Below are 21,372 nucleotides of genomic sequence, written 5' to 3' on the forward strand. Positions count from 1 at the left end.
TGGGTGGAAGTTAGAAAGGGGAAGATTGAGCCGGGTGATAGGAGGGGGGCTGGTATCAGAAGGACACACAGAGCCCATTTATAGACAAGAGCAGCAGGATGATGAAATGTATAGAGCTCAGTGTGTATACGTCATCCAGCAGCACGGATGGTCATGCTATACTAGCAGGCTGCTTAATCAGTCAAATAAAACATTACACTGACAAATAGAACTCCTAACACAATCCGCACTGAACCAAATCACATGGAATGCACAGTACAAGGAAGGAGGAACAAGCACAGTATGTGTATCAGAGTGCTGGAACATGGATCTAGTTACTAAGCTTAATAATTATGTTTCAGGGACAAAGGTCTGGGAACCTTCTAACTATATTATAATGGCACTGCTGCTTAGTGACTGCTTCACAATAAAGGACAACGGTTATACTCCACCGACTCTCGCACATTGTTCAACCCATACTTGTACACATTTGTATAGAATGGTGTCTCAAGCTGACTTAAAGATTAAGATTTTTTTTTTTAATCAGCACAAGTGGCGGTACTAAAGCTGAGCATAGACAGATTTTTTTTTTTCTTGTTCAACCATCGGGCTAAACAAAAAAAACCCAGAATCCTCCATCCACACAAATGAAATGGATGGAAGAATTAACCATCCCTGCCCCCCCCCCCCCCCACCCACCAGCCAGGACATTGTATTCTGAAAGTGGCTCACACTGGGGGCAATGGATGGATGGCCATTTGCACTTGGGAAAGCCTTAAAGTGTTACTAATCCCACAACAGCAAAATCAGTCTGTATATGCAGTAATGCATGATTGTTACACTCACTGTGATTCTCTGCATTCAGGGGCGGACTGACAACTCATGGGGCCCCTGGGCAATAGTGGATCATGGGGCCCCTGTGCCCTTGCCCAAACTCAAAAAAGCCTATGAAAAAAGGTACCAGGAGCATCTCATGGGGCCCCCTACTGACCCCAGGCCCTCGGGCAGTGCCCGAGTTTCCAAATGGTCAGTCCGCCCCTGTCTGCATTGTGTAAAAACGCAGTTTTATCCTGTCTTCTCTGATCCTCCCCTTCTTCCAGTGTCCCCCTCTTATCTCCTGATCGGACGCATCATGTGGAGATACTCTGCACATGCTCAGTTTGGTGTGTATTGCTAGAGAGGTTTTTTTTTCTAGGCAGAGTGCATGTGATCAGCACAGGGACAATCAGCACTGTCCAGAGGTAAGGGGTTCTGCATCCTCCTAGAACAGAAAAAAAAAACTTCTCCTACAAGCTTTAACCAGTGCTCACACTGTCAGAAATCACAAGACTGCTCTAAATGCTGATAAGAAAAGGGTATTTAACAGTTTATATTTCCTAAGATAATTGCATTTCCATGCTCTGTGTCCTGTGGGAGACCAGATATAGTGAATGCAGGGTCCAGGGTTTAGTAACACTTTAAGACTGCATTCACACATTTTTGATGTGACAGGCGATTGTCACGTGATTTTGCATGTCGTATAGGGCAGCCTATTCATTTGAATGGGCTGCCCTTTGCATGTTTGTTGCCCAAAAAAAAGCTCCTGCTCCTTTTCAAGGTGACAAGCTTCACGCAATTTTGAAAGGAGCGATTTGCCATGTAATCCTGTTTCATCGCGTTTGGGCTGCCATTGAAGGATAATGGCACCCAAACACGTGCAGCTCATTGTACTGCGATTGCCAAGCAATTGGGATTGTGGGTGGATTTGCAGCCATTCCACTCGCGATCCAAAATCACGAGATTTGAATGTGGCCTAAAGCTTCCCATGGATTTAAATTTAGCTGGTTCAGCAGGGACCAGACAAACTTCAATCTATCTATGGCCGGTCCTGCTCAACAGCAGTCGATCTTGCAGATGCTGATCAGGGCCAGATCTAGCCTGATGTGGGGGATGCAATAAAAAAAAAAAAAAAAATGTCAGGGGGGCAGAGGATGAGACCTCAGCAAGGTAGAAGACAGGGACAGTCAGGCAGCGTACAGGGAGTCAGCTGTGCAAAGCATGGAGGGTTAGCAAGGGATGAGCTGAGGACAGGTATAAGAAGGGTGGAGCACAGGTCGTCAGTGCTGCATTACAGAGGATAGGGATCACCGCTGGAGACCATGGAATATCTCCCAGCCTCTTATCTATAATGGGGTTGGGTTGCAGCTGATGAGATAATGGTCAAGACCAACAAGTATTTTTTTGCACTTATTGAACAAAATGCAATGCTTTCAACAAAATATTGAAAAAGAACCCAATACAAAAAGTGCATTGTCAGGGTTTACTTACCACTGAAAAAGCAAACCTGTGCTTTGCCCATTAAGTGGCCTATTGCCGTCTAGCCCATGTGACAGCACTGGGCCACTCAGCAATATCGCAAGGTGGTCCATAGCCATGTATAAGCCATGACTCTGCTGCAGGTCACACAGGGCTTTTAATTCACTTTCAGAGACAGAACGGGTTGTGTGGGCCTATGGAGGTCTGAAAATTCTTTTTAGTTTGCCTTGCAAACTTAAAACACAGATTAACTTTAACTAGTTGCTATTCATGCCTCAAAAAAAAAAAAAGTCACCATTGTACACAAGATAAGTGCAGCACATCCAGTCTCTCTGCCTGTTCACCATGGACACCCCCCCCCCCCAACAAAACAACTATGTTGGCCTAAAGCAGGCATTGTGTAAACAGAGAAGGTCAGCAGCTGTAGCTGTCATAAAAGCAATCTGATAGTGTTTATAAATGACACATGCTCAGACACTACAGAAAGATATGATGCAACATGTTGTTACTTTTGTATCCTTCTGTTCATTCATCTGCAGATCAAAGGGGTGAACTTCAATCTGCAGATTAAGTCAGTTAAAGAAACCAGACAAAAAAAATGTATTTTTAATAAAATGTTTCTCTGTTTAACCCTTATTATTGTTGTAATCCAGAATTTATATGATCACTTATAAAACGCACACACACTTACTTTGCCTTTCATTTCTATTTTAAACGGAATGGATTGTATTACAAGGTGATGGTTGACATATACTTTTAACAAGCACTGTTCAAATAAAAAGAAAAAAAGATTTTGTTGTCTAAGGATTGTGAAAAAAAAAAATCATTGTTGCAAGACAATATCACGAAAGGAAAGCCTGGTTTGTCCTGTTCCTTAAGAAAACCAATATGTGTGTTACCTTAGTAATGACAAAGATATCGCTGAATAAACAGGTCCATAGCAGAAATGTAAAAATTGTTCTGTCTATCGGGGGTGAAGAGGCAAAGTGTTCATCTACAATAAAAATATTAGCATTTTTTATTCTCACCTTGTTGTCGACTTCTCATGGCAAAGTGTTCAAGCAGCTTATGCAAAAGCATCAGTATAATATGCAGGGAACCAGCAGAAATGTCCGGCCGTATTCTTCCCATAGGAAAGGTTATATATATATATATATATATATATACACATATACATATACACACACACACACATATACACATACACATACACACACACACACACACACACACACACACACACACACACATGTGAAACTCGAAAAATTAGAATATTGTGCAAAACTTCATTTATTTCAGTAATGCAACTTAAAAGGTGAGACTAATATATGATATAGACTCATTACATGCAAAGCAAGATAGTTCAAGCTGTGATTTGTCATAATTGTGATGATTATGGCTTACAGCTCATGAAAACCCCAAATCCACAATCTCAGAAAATTAGAATATTACATGCAATCAATAAGACAAGGATTGTACATAGAACAATATCGGACCTCTGAAAAGTATAAGCATGCATATGTACTCAGTACTTGGTTTGGGTCCCTTTTGCAGCAATTACTGCCTCAAAGCGGTGTAGCATGGAAGCTATCAGCCTGTGGCACTGCTGAGGTGGTATGGAAGACCAGGATGCTTCAATAGCGGCCTTCAGCTCTTCTGCATTGTTCGGTCTCATGTCTCTCATCTTTCTCTTGGCAATGCCCCATAGATTCTCTATGGGGTTCAGGTCAAGCGAGTTTGCTGTCCAATCAAGCACAGTAATCCCACGGTCATTGAACCAGGTTTTGGTGCTTTTGCAGTGTGGGCAGGTGCCAAGTCCTCTTGGAAAATGAAGTCAGCATCACCATAAAGCTCATCTGCGGAAGGAAGCATGAAGTGCTCCAAAATCTCCTGGTAGACGGCTGCGTTGACCCTGGACTTAATGAAGCACAGTGGACCAACACCAGCAGATGACATGGCTCCCCAAATCAACACAGACTGTGGAAACTTCACACTGGACTGCAAGCATCTTTCAGTGTGTGCCTCTCCATTCTTCCTCCATACTCTGGGTCCTTGGTTTCCAAATGAGATGCTCTCATCAGAAAAGAGGACTTTGGACCACTGAACAACAGACCAGGTCTGTTTTTCTTTAGCCCAGGTAAGACGCTTCTGACATGGTTTGTTGTTCAGGAGCGGCTTGACAAGAGGATTACGACATTTGAAGCCCATGTCCAGGATCCGTCTGTGTGTGGTGGCTCTTGATGCACTGACTCCAGCCTCAGTCCACTCCTTGTGAAAGCCCCCAACACTTTTAAATGGCCTTTTCCTGACAATCCTCTCCAGGCTGCGGTCATCCCTGCTTCTTGTGCACCTTTTTCTTCCACACTTTTCCCTTCCACATAACTTTCTATTAATGTGCTTTGATGCAGCACTTTAGGAACATCCAACTTCTTTTGCAATTACCTGTTGAGGCTTTCCCTCCTTATGGAGGGTGTCAATGATGGTTTTCTGCACAACTGTCAGGTCAGCAGTCTTTCCCATGATTGTGATTCCTACTGAACCAGACTGAGAGACCATTTAAAGACTCAGGAACCCTTTGCAGGTGTTATGGCTTAATTAGCTGATTAGAGTGGGACACTTTGAGCCTAGAATATTGCACCTTTTCACAATATTCTCATTTTCTGAGATTGTGGATTTGGGGTTTTCATGAGCTGTAAGCCATAATCATCACAATTATGACAAATCTTTGCATGTACTGAGTATCTCATATATTAGTTTTACCGTGTAAGTTGCATTACTGAAATAAATTAACTTTTGCATGATATTCTAATTTTTCGAGTTTCACCTGTGTATATATATATATATATATATATATATATATATACCTCTATCTCTTGGACAGTGTGCGAAGGGTCAGGTTATAACTGTCATCTGTGTCTCTTCACTTTCTGTTGCCACCAGAACAAGAAGGGAGGGAAAACTCTCCAAAGGGGACACAAACAGCAATAAGAACACATTCATGAGTGTAGTGTGTAAGGGTTAGTACCTCTCTAACGTTTGTATTGCTGTATGAGCCCCACTCCGGTAATTGGAATCTGTCAACAGGAACACAGACAGCAAAACAAATCTGACTTAATTTCTCTGCTAGAAGAAGGGGAAGTGGGTTGTTATCCTATTTTCAGCAAAACAGTAAAAGGTCTATTTTCAGTAAAACGGTAGCAAGAACTCAAGAAATATTCTCTAAGAACCCCTCCTACTGTCTACCAATGGTAAATGTGAAATATCCAAAAAGGCAAAAAGTTCATATCAATCCAAGTGGGAAAAAAGAAAACATTTTAAAACCACAGCCTTTAAGACATAATACATTAAGCCTTGCGCTACAACATGACATTTTAGTATTCAACACATTCTCTCTACATCTGCAATTCTTATGACCCTTCTCCAGGGTGACAGTTTTTGTGGACATGATTTGCAGAGTGAGCCAAATATTATGCTGAGGCTGCATGACATTTCCAAACATACTGGAAAAAAGTGAGACAAATGACAAAAAACTACCTAGGATCCACGTTATACAGTCATGGCCGAAATTGTTGGCACCCTTGATATTTTTCCTGAAAATCAAGTATTTCACACAAAAAAGGTATTGCATTAACACATGTTTTGCTATACACATGTTTATTCCCTTTGTATGTATTGGAACAAATATAAAACAGAGGCAGAAAAGCAAATATGACATAATGTCACACAAAACCCCAAAAATGGGCTGGACAAAAGTATTGGCACCCTTAACTTAATATTTGGTTGCACACCCTTTGGAAAACATAACTGAAATCAGTCGCTTCCTATAACCATCAATAAGCTTCTGACACCTCTCACCCGGAATTTTGGACCACTCTTCCTTTGCAAACAGCTCCAGGTCTCTCTTATTGGAAGGACACCTTTTCCCAACAGCAATTTTAAGATCTCTCCACAGGTGTTCAATGGGATTTAGATCTGGGCTCATTGCTGGCCACTTCAGAACTCTCCAGCGCTTCTTTGCCATCCATTTCTGAGTGCTTTTTGACGTATGTTTGGGGTCATTGTCCTGCTGGAAGACCCAGGATCTTGGACGCAAACCCAGCTTTCTGACACTGGGCCCTACAGTGCGACCCAAAATCCTTTGGTAATCCTCAGATTTCATGATGCCTTGCACACAGTCAAGGCACCCAGTGCCAGAGGCAGCAAAACAACCCCAAAACATCATTGAACCTCCACCATATTTTACCGTAGGTACTGTGTTTTGTTCTTTGTAGGCCTCATTCCGTTTTCGGTAAACAGTAGAATGATGTGCTTTACCGAAAAGCTCTATCTTGGTCTCATCTGTCCACAAGACGTTTTCCCAGAAGGCTTTTGGCTTACTCAAGTACATTTTGGCAAACTGTAGTCTTGCTTTTTTATGTCTCTGTGTCAGCAGTGGGGTCCTCCTGGGTCTCCTGCCATAGCGTTTCATTTCATTTAAATGTCGACGGATAGTTCGCGCTGACACTGATGCTCCCTGAGCCTGCAGGACAGCTTGAATGTCTTTGGAACATGTTTGGGGCTGCTTATCCACCATCCGGACTATTCTGCGTTGCAATCTTTCATCAATTTTCCTCATCCGTCCACGACCAGGGAGATTAGCTACAGTGCCATGGGTTGCAAACTTCTTGATAATGTTGCGCACTGTGGACAAAGGCAAATCTAGTTCTCTGGAGATGGACTTGTAACCTTGAGATTGTTGATATTTTGCCACAATTTTGGTTCTCAGGTCCTCAGACAGTTCTCGTCTCCTCTTTCTGTTGTCCATGCTTAGTGTGGCACAGACAGACACACAATGCAAAGGTTAAGTGAACGTCTCTCCTTTTTATCTGCTTTCAGGTGTGATTTCTATATTGCCCACACCTGTTACTTGCCCCAGGTGAGTTTACAGGAGCATCACATGCTTGTAACATTCTTATTTATCCGCAGTTGTGAAAGGGTGCCAATACTTTTGTCCAGCCCATTTTTGGAGGTTTGTGTGACATTATGTCGAATTTGCTTTCTTTCCTCCCTTTTTTTGTTTTGTCCCAATACACACAAAGGGAATAAACATGTGTATAGCAAAACATGTGTTAATGCAATACGTTTCGTGAGAAATACATGATTTCCTGGAGAAATATCAAGGGTGCCAACAATTTCGGCCATGACTGTATATCAGCGAAAGCAAAACATTCTATTGTAAACATCTGACATTTTCAAAACACGCTTGCAAAATATATTGTCCAAAATGCTTAAACTGTGAAAGTGAACCACTCAGGTAAATAAATCCTAAAGGATGGTCCCTGCAATAGAAAAGCTTTTATGCTCAATTCTGCGACAGCTCAAGCCTCCTAAAATGAATGTATTTCAATACGCCTATTGCAGTGCTTTCATGTGCGCCTAACCCCTTCATGACCGCCTAACACATGTGCGGCAGCAAAAGGGTAGGCTTGAACTCCCACACACTTTACATACAGTAGGGGAAAAAAATATTTGATCCCCTGCAGATTTTGTAAGTTTGCCCACTTACAAAGAAATGAAAAGGTCTATAATTTTTATCATAGGTGTATTTTAAATGATAGAGACAGAATATCAACCAAAAATCCAGAAAAAACACAATACAAAATTTTATAAATTGGAATTGCAGTTCAGGGAGTAAAGTAGTATTTGATACCCTAGCAACGAACAATAATTCTGGCTCCCACAGACTGGCAATGTACTCATGTTGTACACAGATTAGTCCTGTCAATTTAAGAAGGTGCTCCTAATGACAACTCTTATGTGTATGTTATGTGTATAAAAAAAGACACCTGTTCACAGTATCTCTCTTTCTTCCATTCAAACCTCACCATCATGGGCTAATGACCAAACAGCTGTCAAAGGAAGTCATGGACAAGACATTAGACCTGCACAAGGTTGGAATGGGCTACAGGACCATAATCAAGAAGCTTGGTGAGAAGGAGACAACTGTTGGAGCAATTATTCACAAATGGAAGAAATACAAAATAACCATCAATCGCCCTCGATCTGGAGCCTCATGCAGGATTTCGTCTCATGGGGTAAGCAGGATCATGAGAAAAGCGAGGGATCAGCCCAGATCTACATGGGACAAATTTTGAATGATCACAAGGCAGTTGGGACGACAGTCGCCAAACAAATCATTGGTAACATAATACGCTGCCATGGATTGAAATCCTGCAGTGCTCGCATGGTCCCCCTCCTCAAGAAAGGGCATCTACAGGCCCCATTGGAAGTTTGCCAATGAACATCTGAGTGATTGAGAGAAGGATTGGGAGAAAGTGCTGTGATCAGATGAGACCAAAATTGAGCTCTTTGGCATTAACTCAAATTGCCATGTTTGAAGGAAGAAAAATGCTGACTATGACCCTTGGAACACCATCCCTGCAGTCAAACATGGAGGTTGAAACATTATGCTTTGGGGTTGTTTCTCTGCTAAAAGGTACAGACTGACTTTGCCACTTTAAAAATGGCCAATGGACGGGGCCATGTATTGTAAAATCTTGGATGAGAACCTTCTTCCCTCAGCCAGAACACTGAAGATAGGTCCCTGGGTGGGTCTTCCAGCATGACAATGACCCAAAACATACTGCCAAGGCAACAAAGGGGTGGCTCAAAAAGAAGCACATTAAGGTCATGGAGAGGCCTAGCCAGTATTAAGCAACCTTAATCCTATAGAAAATTTATGGAGGGAGCTGAAACTTCAAGTTGCCAAGCGACAGCCATTAAACCTTAAGGATTTAGAGAAGATCTGTAAAGAAGAGTGGACCAAAATGCTTCCTGAGATGTGTGCAAACCTGGTAACAAACTGCAAGAAACATCTTACCTCTGTGCTTGTCAAAAAGGGTTTCTCCACCAAGTACTAAGTCATGTTTTGCTTAGAGATCAAATACTTATTTTATTCACTGAACTGCAACTCAATTTATAACATTTGTATCATGAGTTTTTCAGAAGCCTAGCACAGAGACTGAGCTGTGAAAGACAGCTCTTGATCCCCCCCAATGAATGGAGGCCAGCGGGACTGGCTCCGGATCATGTGACTACTGTGACAGCCAATCACAAGACTGGCTGATCTTCCCCGCCCCTCTGCATTCAGAACTTTTTAACCACTTCTTTACCTTGCTATAGTCAAATGTCCTCCCAGAGCGCGCCCCCAGCAGCATGCACCCTTTGGACACAGCTGATCACATGACATGGTAAAAGGACAAATCACAGCGGCCTTTTACCACATGATCCGCTGCGTCCAACGATAGCTAATTACCATGTAGATAAACTTGTCGGTAGTACTTTCCTCACACTATCACAGCGTGAAAAATGTACTGCCGATAACCAGCAACTGTCAAAGCAGACATATACACTGATAATCAGGGCACTGATTACACTGTTCAACAAATTTTTATTTTTTGCCAGTTTTGGAAACAAAAGGATCCATTTCTTAATGAATTTCACATTCTGAGTTCAAATATAACAATGAAATTTGTCAATTGGCTCTAGTTTTTCTGTAAACGGAAAGTTTTCTACTATAGGCGTAATGACTACATAATGCACAATAATTATATAGATAGATGTCTTTCCACAAATATAAAGCAAGTGATATTGACTACATAACAAAGCCTAAATGGCATAATATATTGCATAAGATTACCAAGAAAAATTATAGCCATAAGCCAAGTTGAATCATTTTAATAATTAGGATTCTCACTAGTTTTGTCTTCAGTTTGTGTCGGTTTTGCTTCTCTTGGCTTTTCTCTTGTATTCGAGGAAAGGGCTATCTCTTACAACTGCACGTGACTACACGCTTCAGGTTCTTCCTCACTTGACTTAACCACGAAGGATTCTGGTGCTTTAGGAACTGGTAGCCCCTCTCCATGAGGAACTGGACGTATTGCCGATGGAATATTTGGATAGTGCACAGATAACTTTTTCTTCTTATTTAGCCCTTTTACAATTGGAGGCACCATACAAAAGTAACAATTACTAACATGATCTGTTGGCTCTCTCCAAATCATTGGCACAGCGAAAGGCATAGATGCCTTTTTTCCATTCAACCATTGCTCCAGTGCCGTCCCACAAGAATTGCAGCATATATGTGGTGCCCAGCTCTTGTCCTGGTCTCCTATCTTGCAGCCAAAATACAAGTTGTAGGCTTTCTTAATCATTCCTGTTATCCTCCTTTTTTGTGAGATAAAAGTTATTTCACCGCAGATATAGCAGAAATTATCTGCTTTAGTCACACAAGTTCGAGGCATTACTGAGTAGCCTATATAAGCATAAAACGAAATGTAAAGACGCTGTCGAACTACAATCAGCTACAGATACTGCGGCTTTATGCAGTGAAGTGATGCAATTAAAGGCTAATATTGCATCATCTCAGTATACATGCAATTTTCTATTGGTCACCAGTATCAATTGTGCAATATGCAGCTGAAGTTGCATCATAATTTTGAATGGCTTACGTCATTAGATGGGTGAATATATCATGGAAACTAGAGCCAATCAACATTTTTTAGGGTCATTTTCGTTTTCAGCACCCCAAAATTATGTAAGATTAGCTAATTTTATGCCCAAAACTTTTTACCTGTTGAACAGTGTTATCAGTGCCCTGATCATCAGTACAGCCCCAAAAGTGTCCATCGGTGCCCAACAGTGCTGCCCACCAGTGCTCAATGGTACTGCTCACCAGTGCAGTTTCATCAGTGCTTCCTCATCAGTGCCCACCAGTGCAGACTATCAGTGCCGCCTCATCAATGCACATCAGTGAAGGAGAAAAATTACCTGTTCGCAAAATTTTATAATAGAGAAAAACTTTTTTTTTTTCAAAATTTTCTGTCTTTGATTATAGTGCATAAAATAAAAAAACCCAGTGATGATTAAATACCACCAAAAGAAAGAAAAAAAAATGATAATTTCATATGGGTACAGTGTTGCATGACTGTACAATTATCAAAGTGCGACAGCACTGAAAACTGAAATTTGGCCTGGGCAGGAAGGGGGGTTAAAGTGCCCAGTAGGCAAGTGGTTAAAGGGATGCCGGGGGCAGGTGGGAAATGGTTAAAACAAGTACAGCAGGCTGCATTTTTTTTGCATGTGAATGCAATTCAGTGAATCAAAAGAACAAATAAATAATGCCTAAAAAAGGCATTGCAAAGACATCACAAATGCACTACAATTGCATGTAAATGAGCATGCAGAACATCCCCCAAAAAAGTGGTTTGTGACAGTAAAAGCCAGCAGTTGAGTCACAGTTTTACCACCCACATAATCAGGGACATGCAACCACTCAAGGCTGTACACATTCTGCAGCCCCAATGCTTTGTTTCTCAGCCAAAAATCAAACCACCTGTCACGCTCAGTGGCCAGTACCACCCCTGAACATAACCCATTCATGTGAATGGGGCTACATTGTAACTGCTTGCACTGCACATGGCTGTGTCACAGTGGTTTAGCCTATTTAGGGTGAAAACAGGCCTGCCAAATGCTCTTTGAAAAGTGATCCACCGCAGATTGCATTTGAAAGGGCTGCGGCACATATGACTGAGCCCTTAAGGTTTAGCTTGCTTTAAATAGTTTTAACCCTGTAACATCCACCTCATTCCTCCAGAAAATTAGCCTATTCACTCTGAAAATGTTGCTGTCATGGTATGTGGAAGCTTATCTGGAACACAGATCACAGAACTGATCAAGACACAAAAAAGTAAAAATGAAAACACAATCACAAATGCCAAGTATCTGGGCCAACATGTCCAAACACATCCGCTAAAATGTGAATTCTGTAGAAAAGTCCAGCCAATGCTAGGGAAAAAAAAGGTGGCGTGGGGTCTTTATACGGTATAATAAAGAATTGCTGAGCCTGATGGTACAATATGGAAGTCTTTCTGTACAGAGAACAAGGGTAGTGCAGAGTCTGACAGCTACAGAAGAAAGGACATAATCAGACCCTCCCCTGGTATGTGCCACTGTTGGAACTTGTCAAGAAAGATAAGGAAATTGTAGGGGCAGGGCATAAACTAGACAAGCAAAGAAAAGAGGACTAATAGCAGACATAGCAGAATCGAAAGATTCAGAGCTATCAATGGATACATTCCACATGGAAGTCTGAGGCCTCATTCACACTTTCACTGTCAAACCTCTGTTTGTATGCATTTAGAGGACATTTCTGAACATATACTGTACTGTATAAATCCATGGAATCATTTTTCAATGGGGGCATTCTCACTGGGGGGTTTCTGCCTTTAGGTGTGATAAGTTTAGCTCATTTTATAGGAAATTCAATTCTGTGCAGCCAGGATACGATTAGAAACTCACAGCGTGGGGAAACGCAACCAAACCTAAAGTGCAAGTTCACCATTTCACAAAAAATTAAAAAAAAGGTGAACACTACATCTTCCCCACTTTCCTGACCCCCACCGCGTTTACCTCTGCGGATGATTAGATTTCAATGCCCAAGCACCCAGTGTACCAGTCTGGGGATAAGAAGGCCATGCTCTTCTTCCCTTTCCTTAGAGAAGCCGGGACAGCTCAGAATGATTCTAATTGGTAAGCACTGGCATGTGACCACTTTGACTAATCTGAATTGCTTTGATCTGTCCCAGCATCCCTAAGGAAAGAAAGAATAGAAAAGAGCATCTTTCAAATCCCCAGATCACTGAATTGGCAGAGTGGGCCATGAAAGCTAATCATCCACAGAGGTAAATGCAGTGGATGGCAGAGATAGGGGTTAGGGGGATGAAAAGGGATCACCTTTTCATTTTTTTGTGTCTCATGCCCACTGACATTTCATTTTACCTCCCCCAGAAGCCAACAGTGTTTTGGGCAAAAAAAAGCCTGACACTTGTAAAAGTGTGTACCACATTTACCTGCGTCAAACATTTGGACATTAATTTCATTGACCAGAATAAATGATTAAATCTGACGATTGAAATGAATTAACACTCAAGCCCCGAATGCGTCTAGTGTTCAGGCACCTCTACATGCGTTTGAGCACGTGAAGCGTTTTTTCAGCCAAAACACTGCCACTCCAGGACATTGCTAAAAGCCTATTATGTGTGCATTGACACACAGGATAACAAGCAGGGGAGTTTAGAGGCAGTGTAAAAACAGACAAAAAAAAAAAAAAGGACCGCCTGACACCCCTAGCAGTAGCTTCAAAAACGGCCCTGTGTACAGGAAACCTTTAGATCCTTTCAAACTGATGGTCCAATCAGGTTCGCCTGTCAGTTTTTCAGGCGGACCTGATCAGACCATCCATAGCTCTCTATGGAGCAGCGGGTGTCCGCAGACATGTGTCCACTGACACCCACTGGCATCCAATCTGATCCTGTACGCTAAAAACAGACGGAAAATCAGATGACAGTCAGATGGAAACCAGATAGACAGTTCGTTTCCATCTGACTGCCCCATAGAGAATAGCGGGCCGTGTCTGTTCTGCATAGCAGAGCAGACACAGACCTGTCATCCGCATGCTCAGCGAGGATCCGCAGAGAGATCCCCAGTTGAGCAGGCGGATCCGCTTGACGGAGTCCGCCCCGTCTGAAAGGGGTCCAAAGCAGGAACATCTGAACGCAGAAAAAAGTCATCTGGGAGGCATAAAAGTTGTTTATTCTTTCCCTGTGTTTTGAAAGGCTAAACAGAGGAGTGCCAGGGCAAACAAGGCCCAGCTCTTGCCAAAACTTTTTTAATTTTGGATAGAAAGAAGAAACATGCTGTCCCCATTAAGACGTCTTAAAATCTTGAGTAGGGCTTTAAACCTTCTTCACACACTAGAAACTATGCAAAAAATTTGAAACAGTTTTGGCTGGAGTTGGCTTTATTATTAGAAAGGGGAAAGAGTTAGCCCCTGATGTTGACCAAAGTCACCAAGACAAAAAGTGATGGGAAATCTAAAATGTTACTAGCTTTTTATACCCTGCATGATTTCTCATGAGAAATCATGCAGGGTATAAAAAGCTAGTCAGTGGTGTCGAACGTCCTTCCGCTCCTTAGGATGTCGTATGACGAGACGCGTAGGGCGGGGCCTTGGTAGTGACGTCACCACACACGAGGGAGAGGTCTGAGTATACATAGACCTGTTTGTTTCATTTTCCATTAATGTTTGACGTGTGAAATGCTAGTGTCGACTGTGGATTCCTTCTTCTTTCTCCTCCATGTCCTACTCTGAATATATGATGAATTAATTGTCATTGAGAGGTTTTCCATCATCTGAAGTCCGTTGCCACAGAGTATTGCTCCCAGGGAACAAGCCATTATAGCTGGTGTAGTGAGTGGATTCAATCTATTTGGTGTTGGATTTTCACTTTGGTTACCATCATACAAGATAAAGAATTTTGAAGACTGGAGCACCTCACCATTGTTTCACCTATTGTCTCACCAATTTATTGACTTTTTTTCTTTTGTACACTTTCTCACATATATTTTTTGCCACTTTTGTTTATGGTTTGATGTTAATTATTTTAAGATATTAGTTTGTTATGTTTTTGAACAGTTTTCCACACATTTCAGTTTTGAACACTTTTTTACATTTTTTTTAGCACTTTTGCATTATTAGAGATTTTTTTGGGTAGAGTGCTAAAAATTTCCTTGGTTGTTTGCCCTGGTTGGGTTTAATACATTTCTCTCCATAGGTTCATGTATTGTTTCATAAATTTATTGCTTTTTTACTTTTTTCTTTTAAACACTTTCCTACACCTATGTAATTAATTTTCATTTTTATATTTTTGATGTTGTTAAATCACTTTAAGATATATTGATTATTAATATGCCATGTTTTTTAATAGTTTTCCACACATTGTAGTTTTGGACACTTTCCCACACTTATTTATTTCAACTTGTTTTTTTCAGCACTTTTGTATTGCAAGAGATTTTTTTTTCTTTTGGGGGGGGGGGGGGGGGTGCTGTCTTGATATTTATTGTTTTGGTTGGTTTCCCTGTTTGGGGTGATAGTGGCTCTCCTTAAACATATTCATTATTTATATTTTTTCGAGTTCCAGAGGTGCGGTTCTTATCTGTTATTTAATAGGTTAGAGGAGTTCTAAATATGAGCAATTATCTCTGATTTATAGGCATCACAAGCCATGGTTCATCAAGAAAGACAATAGTAATCAGCAGGGGCGGACTGACAACTCATGGGGCCTCCGGGCAATAGGGGATCATGGGGCCCCTGTGCCTTTGCCCAAACTCAAAAAAGCCTATGAAAAAAGGTACCAGGGGCATCTCAGGGGGCCCCCTACTGACCCCGGGCCCTTGGGCAGTGCCCGAGTTTCCAAATGGTCAGTCCGCCCCTGGTAATCAGACAAGGTGTTCTAACCTGTTTAACCACAGCAATCATAAAAAAGGATCAGGTCACCATCATCACTTGTTTGTGGGTACATTTGGACTGTAAGCTCCTGCTGGAGCAGATACTTGTGTACACAGTACTATGTATTCTGCAGAGTGAACAAAATAAAATGATTATGTTCTTTAAGCTTTCAATAGTTAGCTGCTTGCCTGAGTTTAAGGTTATATTTGTAGGCAGCTAGTTGCGATGACATGTTATGGTGCACAGCGTTAAATGACATTTCAATAAAGTGGATTAAAAAAGAAAACAAAACAATGTGATGCATTACACCACCCTACACAACACATGCCAGTTGGCATGCATCTTGCAACATCGCCTACTGGTGTGAATGGGCTCTAAGAAGAAAAAAAAAAAAGGCAAACATCTCACAGGATAACTTAGAAAAAATAGAAAACTGGAGACAGGAATGAGAAGTTCACTGTGAATACATGCGACCAGGGAGGGAATCTGAGAAGCAGACAGTGAAAGCAGCTGCTCAGGACCCCAGCGGCAGCACTTCAGCCACACAGTGCTACGATTGTCAGTGACACTTGCACAGCTGCATGTCAAGCCTCGGAAGTATGGCAAGCAGTCCCCGAACTAGGCTCGCCAGCATTTCAGGGCGGAGGTCACATGCAGAAAAATAAAGCTACAGCAGTGCCAAGCACACTGATGAATGGTCATTACAAAACTACTCTAGAGACAAGCCTTGGCAGCTTTAACACACACACACCCAGCCCAATACACAGGCAGACAGAGCGCTGCCTCATCACACACACACACTACACATCCACTATATGTCCCAACACAAAGTACTCTGCACACAGACAAGACCAGCCTTTCTCCACCTTTCTACCATGGAGGAACCCTTCACATAGTTTTCAGGTCTCTGAAAACTTCTTTAAAATTATTAGGCCTACAGTTGATGGTACATGGAATTTACCTAACAATCATGAAATTAAAAAAAATAATGGCCAGAAAAGAATTACAGACAGTGAAACTTGTAGCGACCCCCGTACATTGGTGGCCAGGGTAGAGGCCAGCCCCGTACATTGGTGGCCAGTGTAGATGAAATCTGTTACTGTACGGTGGTGGTCGGTGCAGAAGCGACCCCTTACGGTGGTGGTCGGTGCAGAAGCGACCCCTTACGGTGGTGGTCGGTGCAGAAGCGACCCCTTACGGTGGTGGTCGGTGCAGAAGCGACCCCTTACGGTGGTGGTCGGTGCAGAAGCGACCCCTTACGGTGGTGGTCGGTGCAGAAGCGACCCCTTACGGCGGTGGTCGGTGCAGAAGCGACCCCTTACGGCGGTGGTCGGTGCAGAAGCGACCCCTTACGGCGGTGGACGGTGCAGAAGCGACCCCTTACGGCGGTGGACGGTGCAGAAGCGACCCCTTACGGCGGTGGACGGTGCAGAAGCGACCCCTTACGGCGGTGGACGGTGCAGAAGCGACCCCTTACGGCGGTGGACGGTGCAGAAGCGACCCCTTACGGCGGTGGACGGTGCAGAAGCGACCCCTTACGTTGGTGGCAATTGCAGGAAGGAGATCAACCTTACACTGACGGTCAGTGTAGGCAGGAAATCAATCTACCAGGGCTCTCTTCTCAGGGAACCCTTAGAAACCCCTGGGGAAACCCTGGTTGAGAAAGTGTGAACTACAAATGTAACAAGGAGGTGACTTGGCAAAATAGCTCATACTAAACCAAAAAGTTTATCAGATGTCACATGCAGGCAATGTAGGGACAAAGGTCCTATGGCACCCAAGGTAAAAAGGCCAACATGCACCCCCCACTACAAGAAATGTGAATTACTTCTGCAGTATGAGTTGCAGTTCCTGCCCATTTCACCCCACTCCTGCTGAAAGGGCCAAAGCATTTGCCTCTTCTGCCTACCCCTTTGTCCACACTTGTAAACAGCCAAGTTACCAAAAATCCATGCCACCTTGACATCTGCTTCATAACATGTGGTGATGTTTTATAAACGTTCAGTGGGCTAAAACAGGCCAATTTACCTTTACTAAAGGGAAAAAAAAAAAGCTTTGCACATTTCTTCTACTTATCTCACAGATAAAGTCTGCCATCACCCATATTACATCCATTTGTAGTAAAGGAATGTGATTGCTCTGTCTAGTATGTAAGTGGTGCAATGGGGATGGCAGTACAGAAGGTGAGTTACAGGAAACAGCACAGAGTGAATCATAAGTTAGGAGGGGTGGAGAGAGGAACTGAATCAGCCAGCGGGGACAGTGATGAAATCCACGCTCACCCCGGATAAGGAATGAAAGTGCAGATCTGACAGATCCATTGGTACAGTAGTCAGAGAATAACACATTCTGAAGGGGGGAGAACTGAACCCATTTTTAGGAGATCTTGCAGCACAGGACTGACCTCCAGATAGTCTACCGATGGATCCTGAAGACCCCCCTGGCTACCAATAATGGATCACATACATCACATTTCTGTCTGAGATATGCAGACAAGTGCTGACCTGCAAGCTCAACACATCTGCAGAGTTTGTATACAGAAAAGGTTGCAGATTTGAGGAAGAAATACCCGTGATCACTTCTTCCGTTATATACAGGATTTATAGGTCACACAATATTGACTCATGTTTATTAAAGTGAAAAGGTGTTTTGTCTTTGAAGTTTTATTTCAATACAACATTAAATTAAAAGTACATATTTACTTTAAAGAGAACCTGTGCTTTAATCATGAGGGCCAAAGCAACAGGTTCACTTTGATGGCAGTCCCAGCAGCAGTGTGGGCAACCTGTACACCCTAGTCTAGGTGCCCCATGTATGTCATACCCCTCTACCAGGGTCCCCAAGAATTTAAGTTGCCATCTGTGCCCTAAATGCTGTAGATCCAAGCAGTCTTGGTGCCCCATGTATGTCATACCCCTCTACCAGGGTCCCCAAGCATTTGAGTTGCCATCTGTGCCTTAAATGCTGTAGACCCAGGCAGTCTAGGTGCCCCATGTATGTCATGCCTTACTTCTCAGGTCCCGCTCATGTCAGAGCCGGCTACCATCTGTGCCCCATGTATGTGATAATACCAATGACCAGACAAGTGCACTGTACATCCTACTTGCCCCATGCAGTATGCCATGCCCCTCTGATAGGTTTCCCATACATTTCAGCTATTATGTATGCCCCGTGTATATAGGACAAGCCCACTGACATGACATGTGCCCTGTACTCCCAAGTAGTCTAGGCGCCCCATGTATGCCATGCCCTGCTTCTCGGGTTCACTCAGTTTTAGAGCCAGCTACCATCTGTGCCCCACGTAAGTGCGAAGGCTCTGTTCATATCTGTGCGCTGTGAGAATGTCCACAATGTCATTTGTGTTCCCGCTGAGCATAAAAATGTGCATTATTTCCTGTAGCTGTGCAGCCATTCTAAATGGCACTCCAGCATGGGTGCATATTACACCTAATGACCTTTTCCCATGTGTTGGTGTGCTTCATTTAAAAAAAAAACACAGGCATATTCACTTCTTTGCCCTGTTCCCCCAGTCTGGGTGCCCCATCATTTCTGTATATGCTGGGTGTAGTGATCAGGAAGGTGCCCTATCCCCCCAGGCAGTTTGAGTGCCCCATGCGTATGATAAGCCCCCCCGAGTAGCCCAGGCGCCCCATGCGTATGGTAAGACCCCCCCTCCCCCCAGTAGCCCAGGTGCCCCATGCGTATGGCAAGACCCCCCCTTCCCCGAGTAGCCCAGGCACCCCATGCGTATGGTAAGACCCCCCCCCCCCTCCCCGAGTAGCCCAGGCGCCCCATGCGTATGGTAAGACCCCCCCCCCCTCCCCGAGTAGCCCAGGCGCCCCATGCGTATGGTAAGACCCCCCCCCCCCTCCCCGAGTAGCCCAGGCGCCCCATGCGTATGGTAAGACCCCCCCCCCCTCCCCGAGTAGCCCAGGCGCCCCATGCGTATGGTAAGACCCCCCCTCCCCTGAGTAGCCCAGGCGCCCCATGCGTATGGTAAGACCCCCCCCTCCCCCGAGTAGCCCAGGCGCCCCATGCGTATGGTAAGACCCCCCCCTCCCCCGAGTAGCCCAGGCGCCCCATGCGTATGGTAAGACCCCCCCCTCCCCCGAGTAGCCCAGGCGCCCCATGCGTATGGTAAGACCCCCCCCTCCCCCGAGTAGCCCAGGCGCCCCATGCGTATGGTAAGACCCCCCCCCTCCCCCGAGTAGCCCAGGCGCCCCATGCGTATGGTAAGACCCCCCCCTCCCCCGAGTGCCCCATGTATATATGACCCCCCCTCCCCAAGTAGCCCAGGTGCCCCATGCGTATGATATGAACCCCCCTCCCCAAGTAGCCCAGGTGCCCCATGCGTATGATATGACCCCCCCTCCCCAAGTAGCCCAGGTGCCCCATGTATATATGACCCCCCCTCCCCAAGTAGCCCAGGTGCCCCATGTATATATGACCCCCCCCTCCCCAGGTAGCCAAGGTGCCCCATGTATATATGACCCCCCCTCCCCAGGTAGCCCAGGTGCCCCATGTATATATGACCCCCCCTCCCCAGGTAGCCCAGGTGCCCCATGTATATGATATGACCCCCCTCCCCAAGTAGCCCAGGTGTCCCATGCATATAAGGCCCCCCTTCCCAGTAGCTCGGTGCCCTATGTATTTGATAAGAACCCCCCGGTGCTCCATGTATATAATAAGTCTCCCCAGTAGCCCGGGTACCCCATGCAACCCGTCCTGCCCCCGGCTGGCACTCACTGTTTGAACATGACCTCCATGTCCTTGATCTGCTTTCGGGAGAACTCCTGGAACTCGGTGTACGGGCTGAAGATGTGGGTCCGGTTAGCTGGCACCGGGTTGCCAGCATTGATGTCATTCCTCCGGTTCAGCTTGGCACTCAGCTCGGAGTCGGCACTGGCGGTGGCCGGCTTGTCCTCCCCAGTTTCCGGGACTTCTCCGGGCTCCTCCCGGGGCTCTGCGTCTTCCAGCACTAGACGCCGCTGGAGCTTCTTTGCTAACTCGTTCTCTGCCATTGGAGCCTTAGAAGAGAGGAGAGCCAGGGGAAAGGAGCTCCGGACTGCTTACAAACTTCCCCCAGAGCCGGGATAAGGGAGCGGGGAGGAGCCCGGGGAGGAGGAGGAGGGAGCCCGGCACAGCCTCTCTCTGTGTACGGCGCCTGCGGACAGGTGTAGTGCCCGGGACAGTCCAGGGACCTACTCCTAATACAGGGACCTTCTCCTAACACAGGTGTCAAACTGGCGACCCTCCATCTGTGGACCTTCTCCTAACACATGGACCTTCTTTTAAACAAGAACCTTCTCCTAATAGATGAACCTCCTCCTCATACATCAACCTTCTCTTAATACACCAACCTTCTCCTACTACAGGGACCTTCCCCTAGCACAGGGACCTTCCCCTAACACAGGGACTTTCTCCTAACACATGGACCTTCTCCTAATACATGGACCTTCTCCTATACATGGACCTTCTCCTAATAGATGGACCTCCTCCTCATACATGAACCTTCTCTTAATACACCAACCTCCTACTACAGGGACCTTCCCCTAGCACAGGGACCTTCCCCTAACACAGGGACCTTCTCCTAACACAGGGACCTTCTCCTTAAACATGAACCTTCTCCTAATAGATGAACCTCCTCCTCATACATCAACCTTCTCTTAATACACCAACCTCCTACTACAGGGACCTTCCCCTAGCACAGGGACCTTCCCCTAACACAGGGACCTTCTCCTAACACAGGGACCTTCTCCTAATAGATGAAC

The 21,372-nt window shown here is 44.5% G+C and overlaps 1 protein-coding gene across 1 annotated transcript in view; it reads right to left on the reverse strand.

Annotated features, from left to right (window-relative positions):
- The window catches only part of EFHD1 (EF-hand domain family member D1), a 45,788-nt gene extending 25,077 nt beyond the window's left edge, over positions 1–20,711 (reverse strand). The window contains exon 1 of the mRNA XM_089672323.1: positions 20,348–20,711. Within this exon, the coding sequence (XP_089528449.1) occupies positions 20,348–20,622 (275 nt within the window). The 5' untranslated portion in view covers positions 20,623–20,711. The remainder of the gene's footprint in view (positions 1–20,347) is intronic.
- Positions 20,712–21,372: the final 661 nt, after the last annotated feature.

The sequence above is a fragment of the Staurois parvus genome, unplaced genomic scaffold (assembly GCF_062004578.1).
Source record: "Staurois parvus isolate SC_StPar_1 unplaced genomic scaffold, SC_StPar_1.0 ptg000126l, whole genome shotgun sequence".
Classification (NCBI taxonomy): domain Eukaryota; kingdom Metazoa; phylum Chordata; class Amphibia; order Anura; family Ranidae; genus Staurois; species Staurois parvus.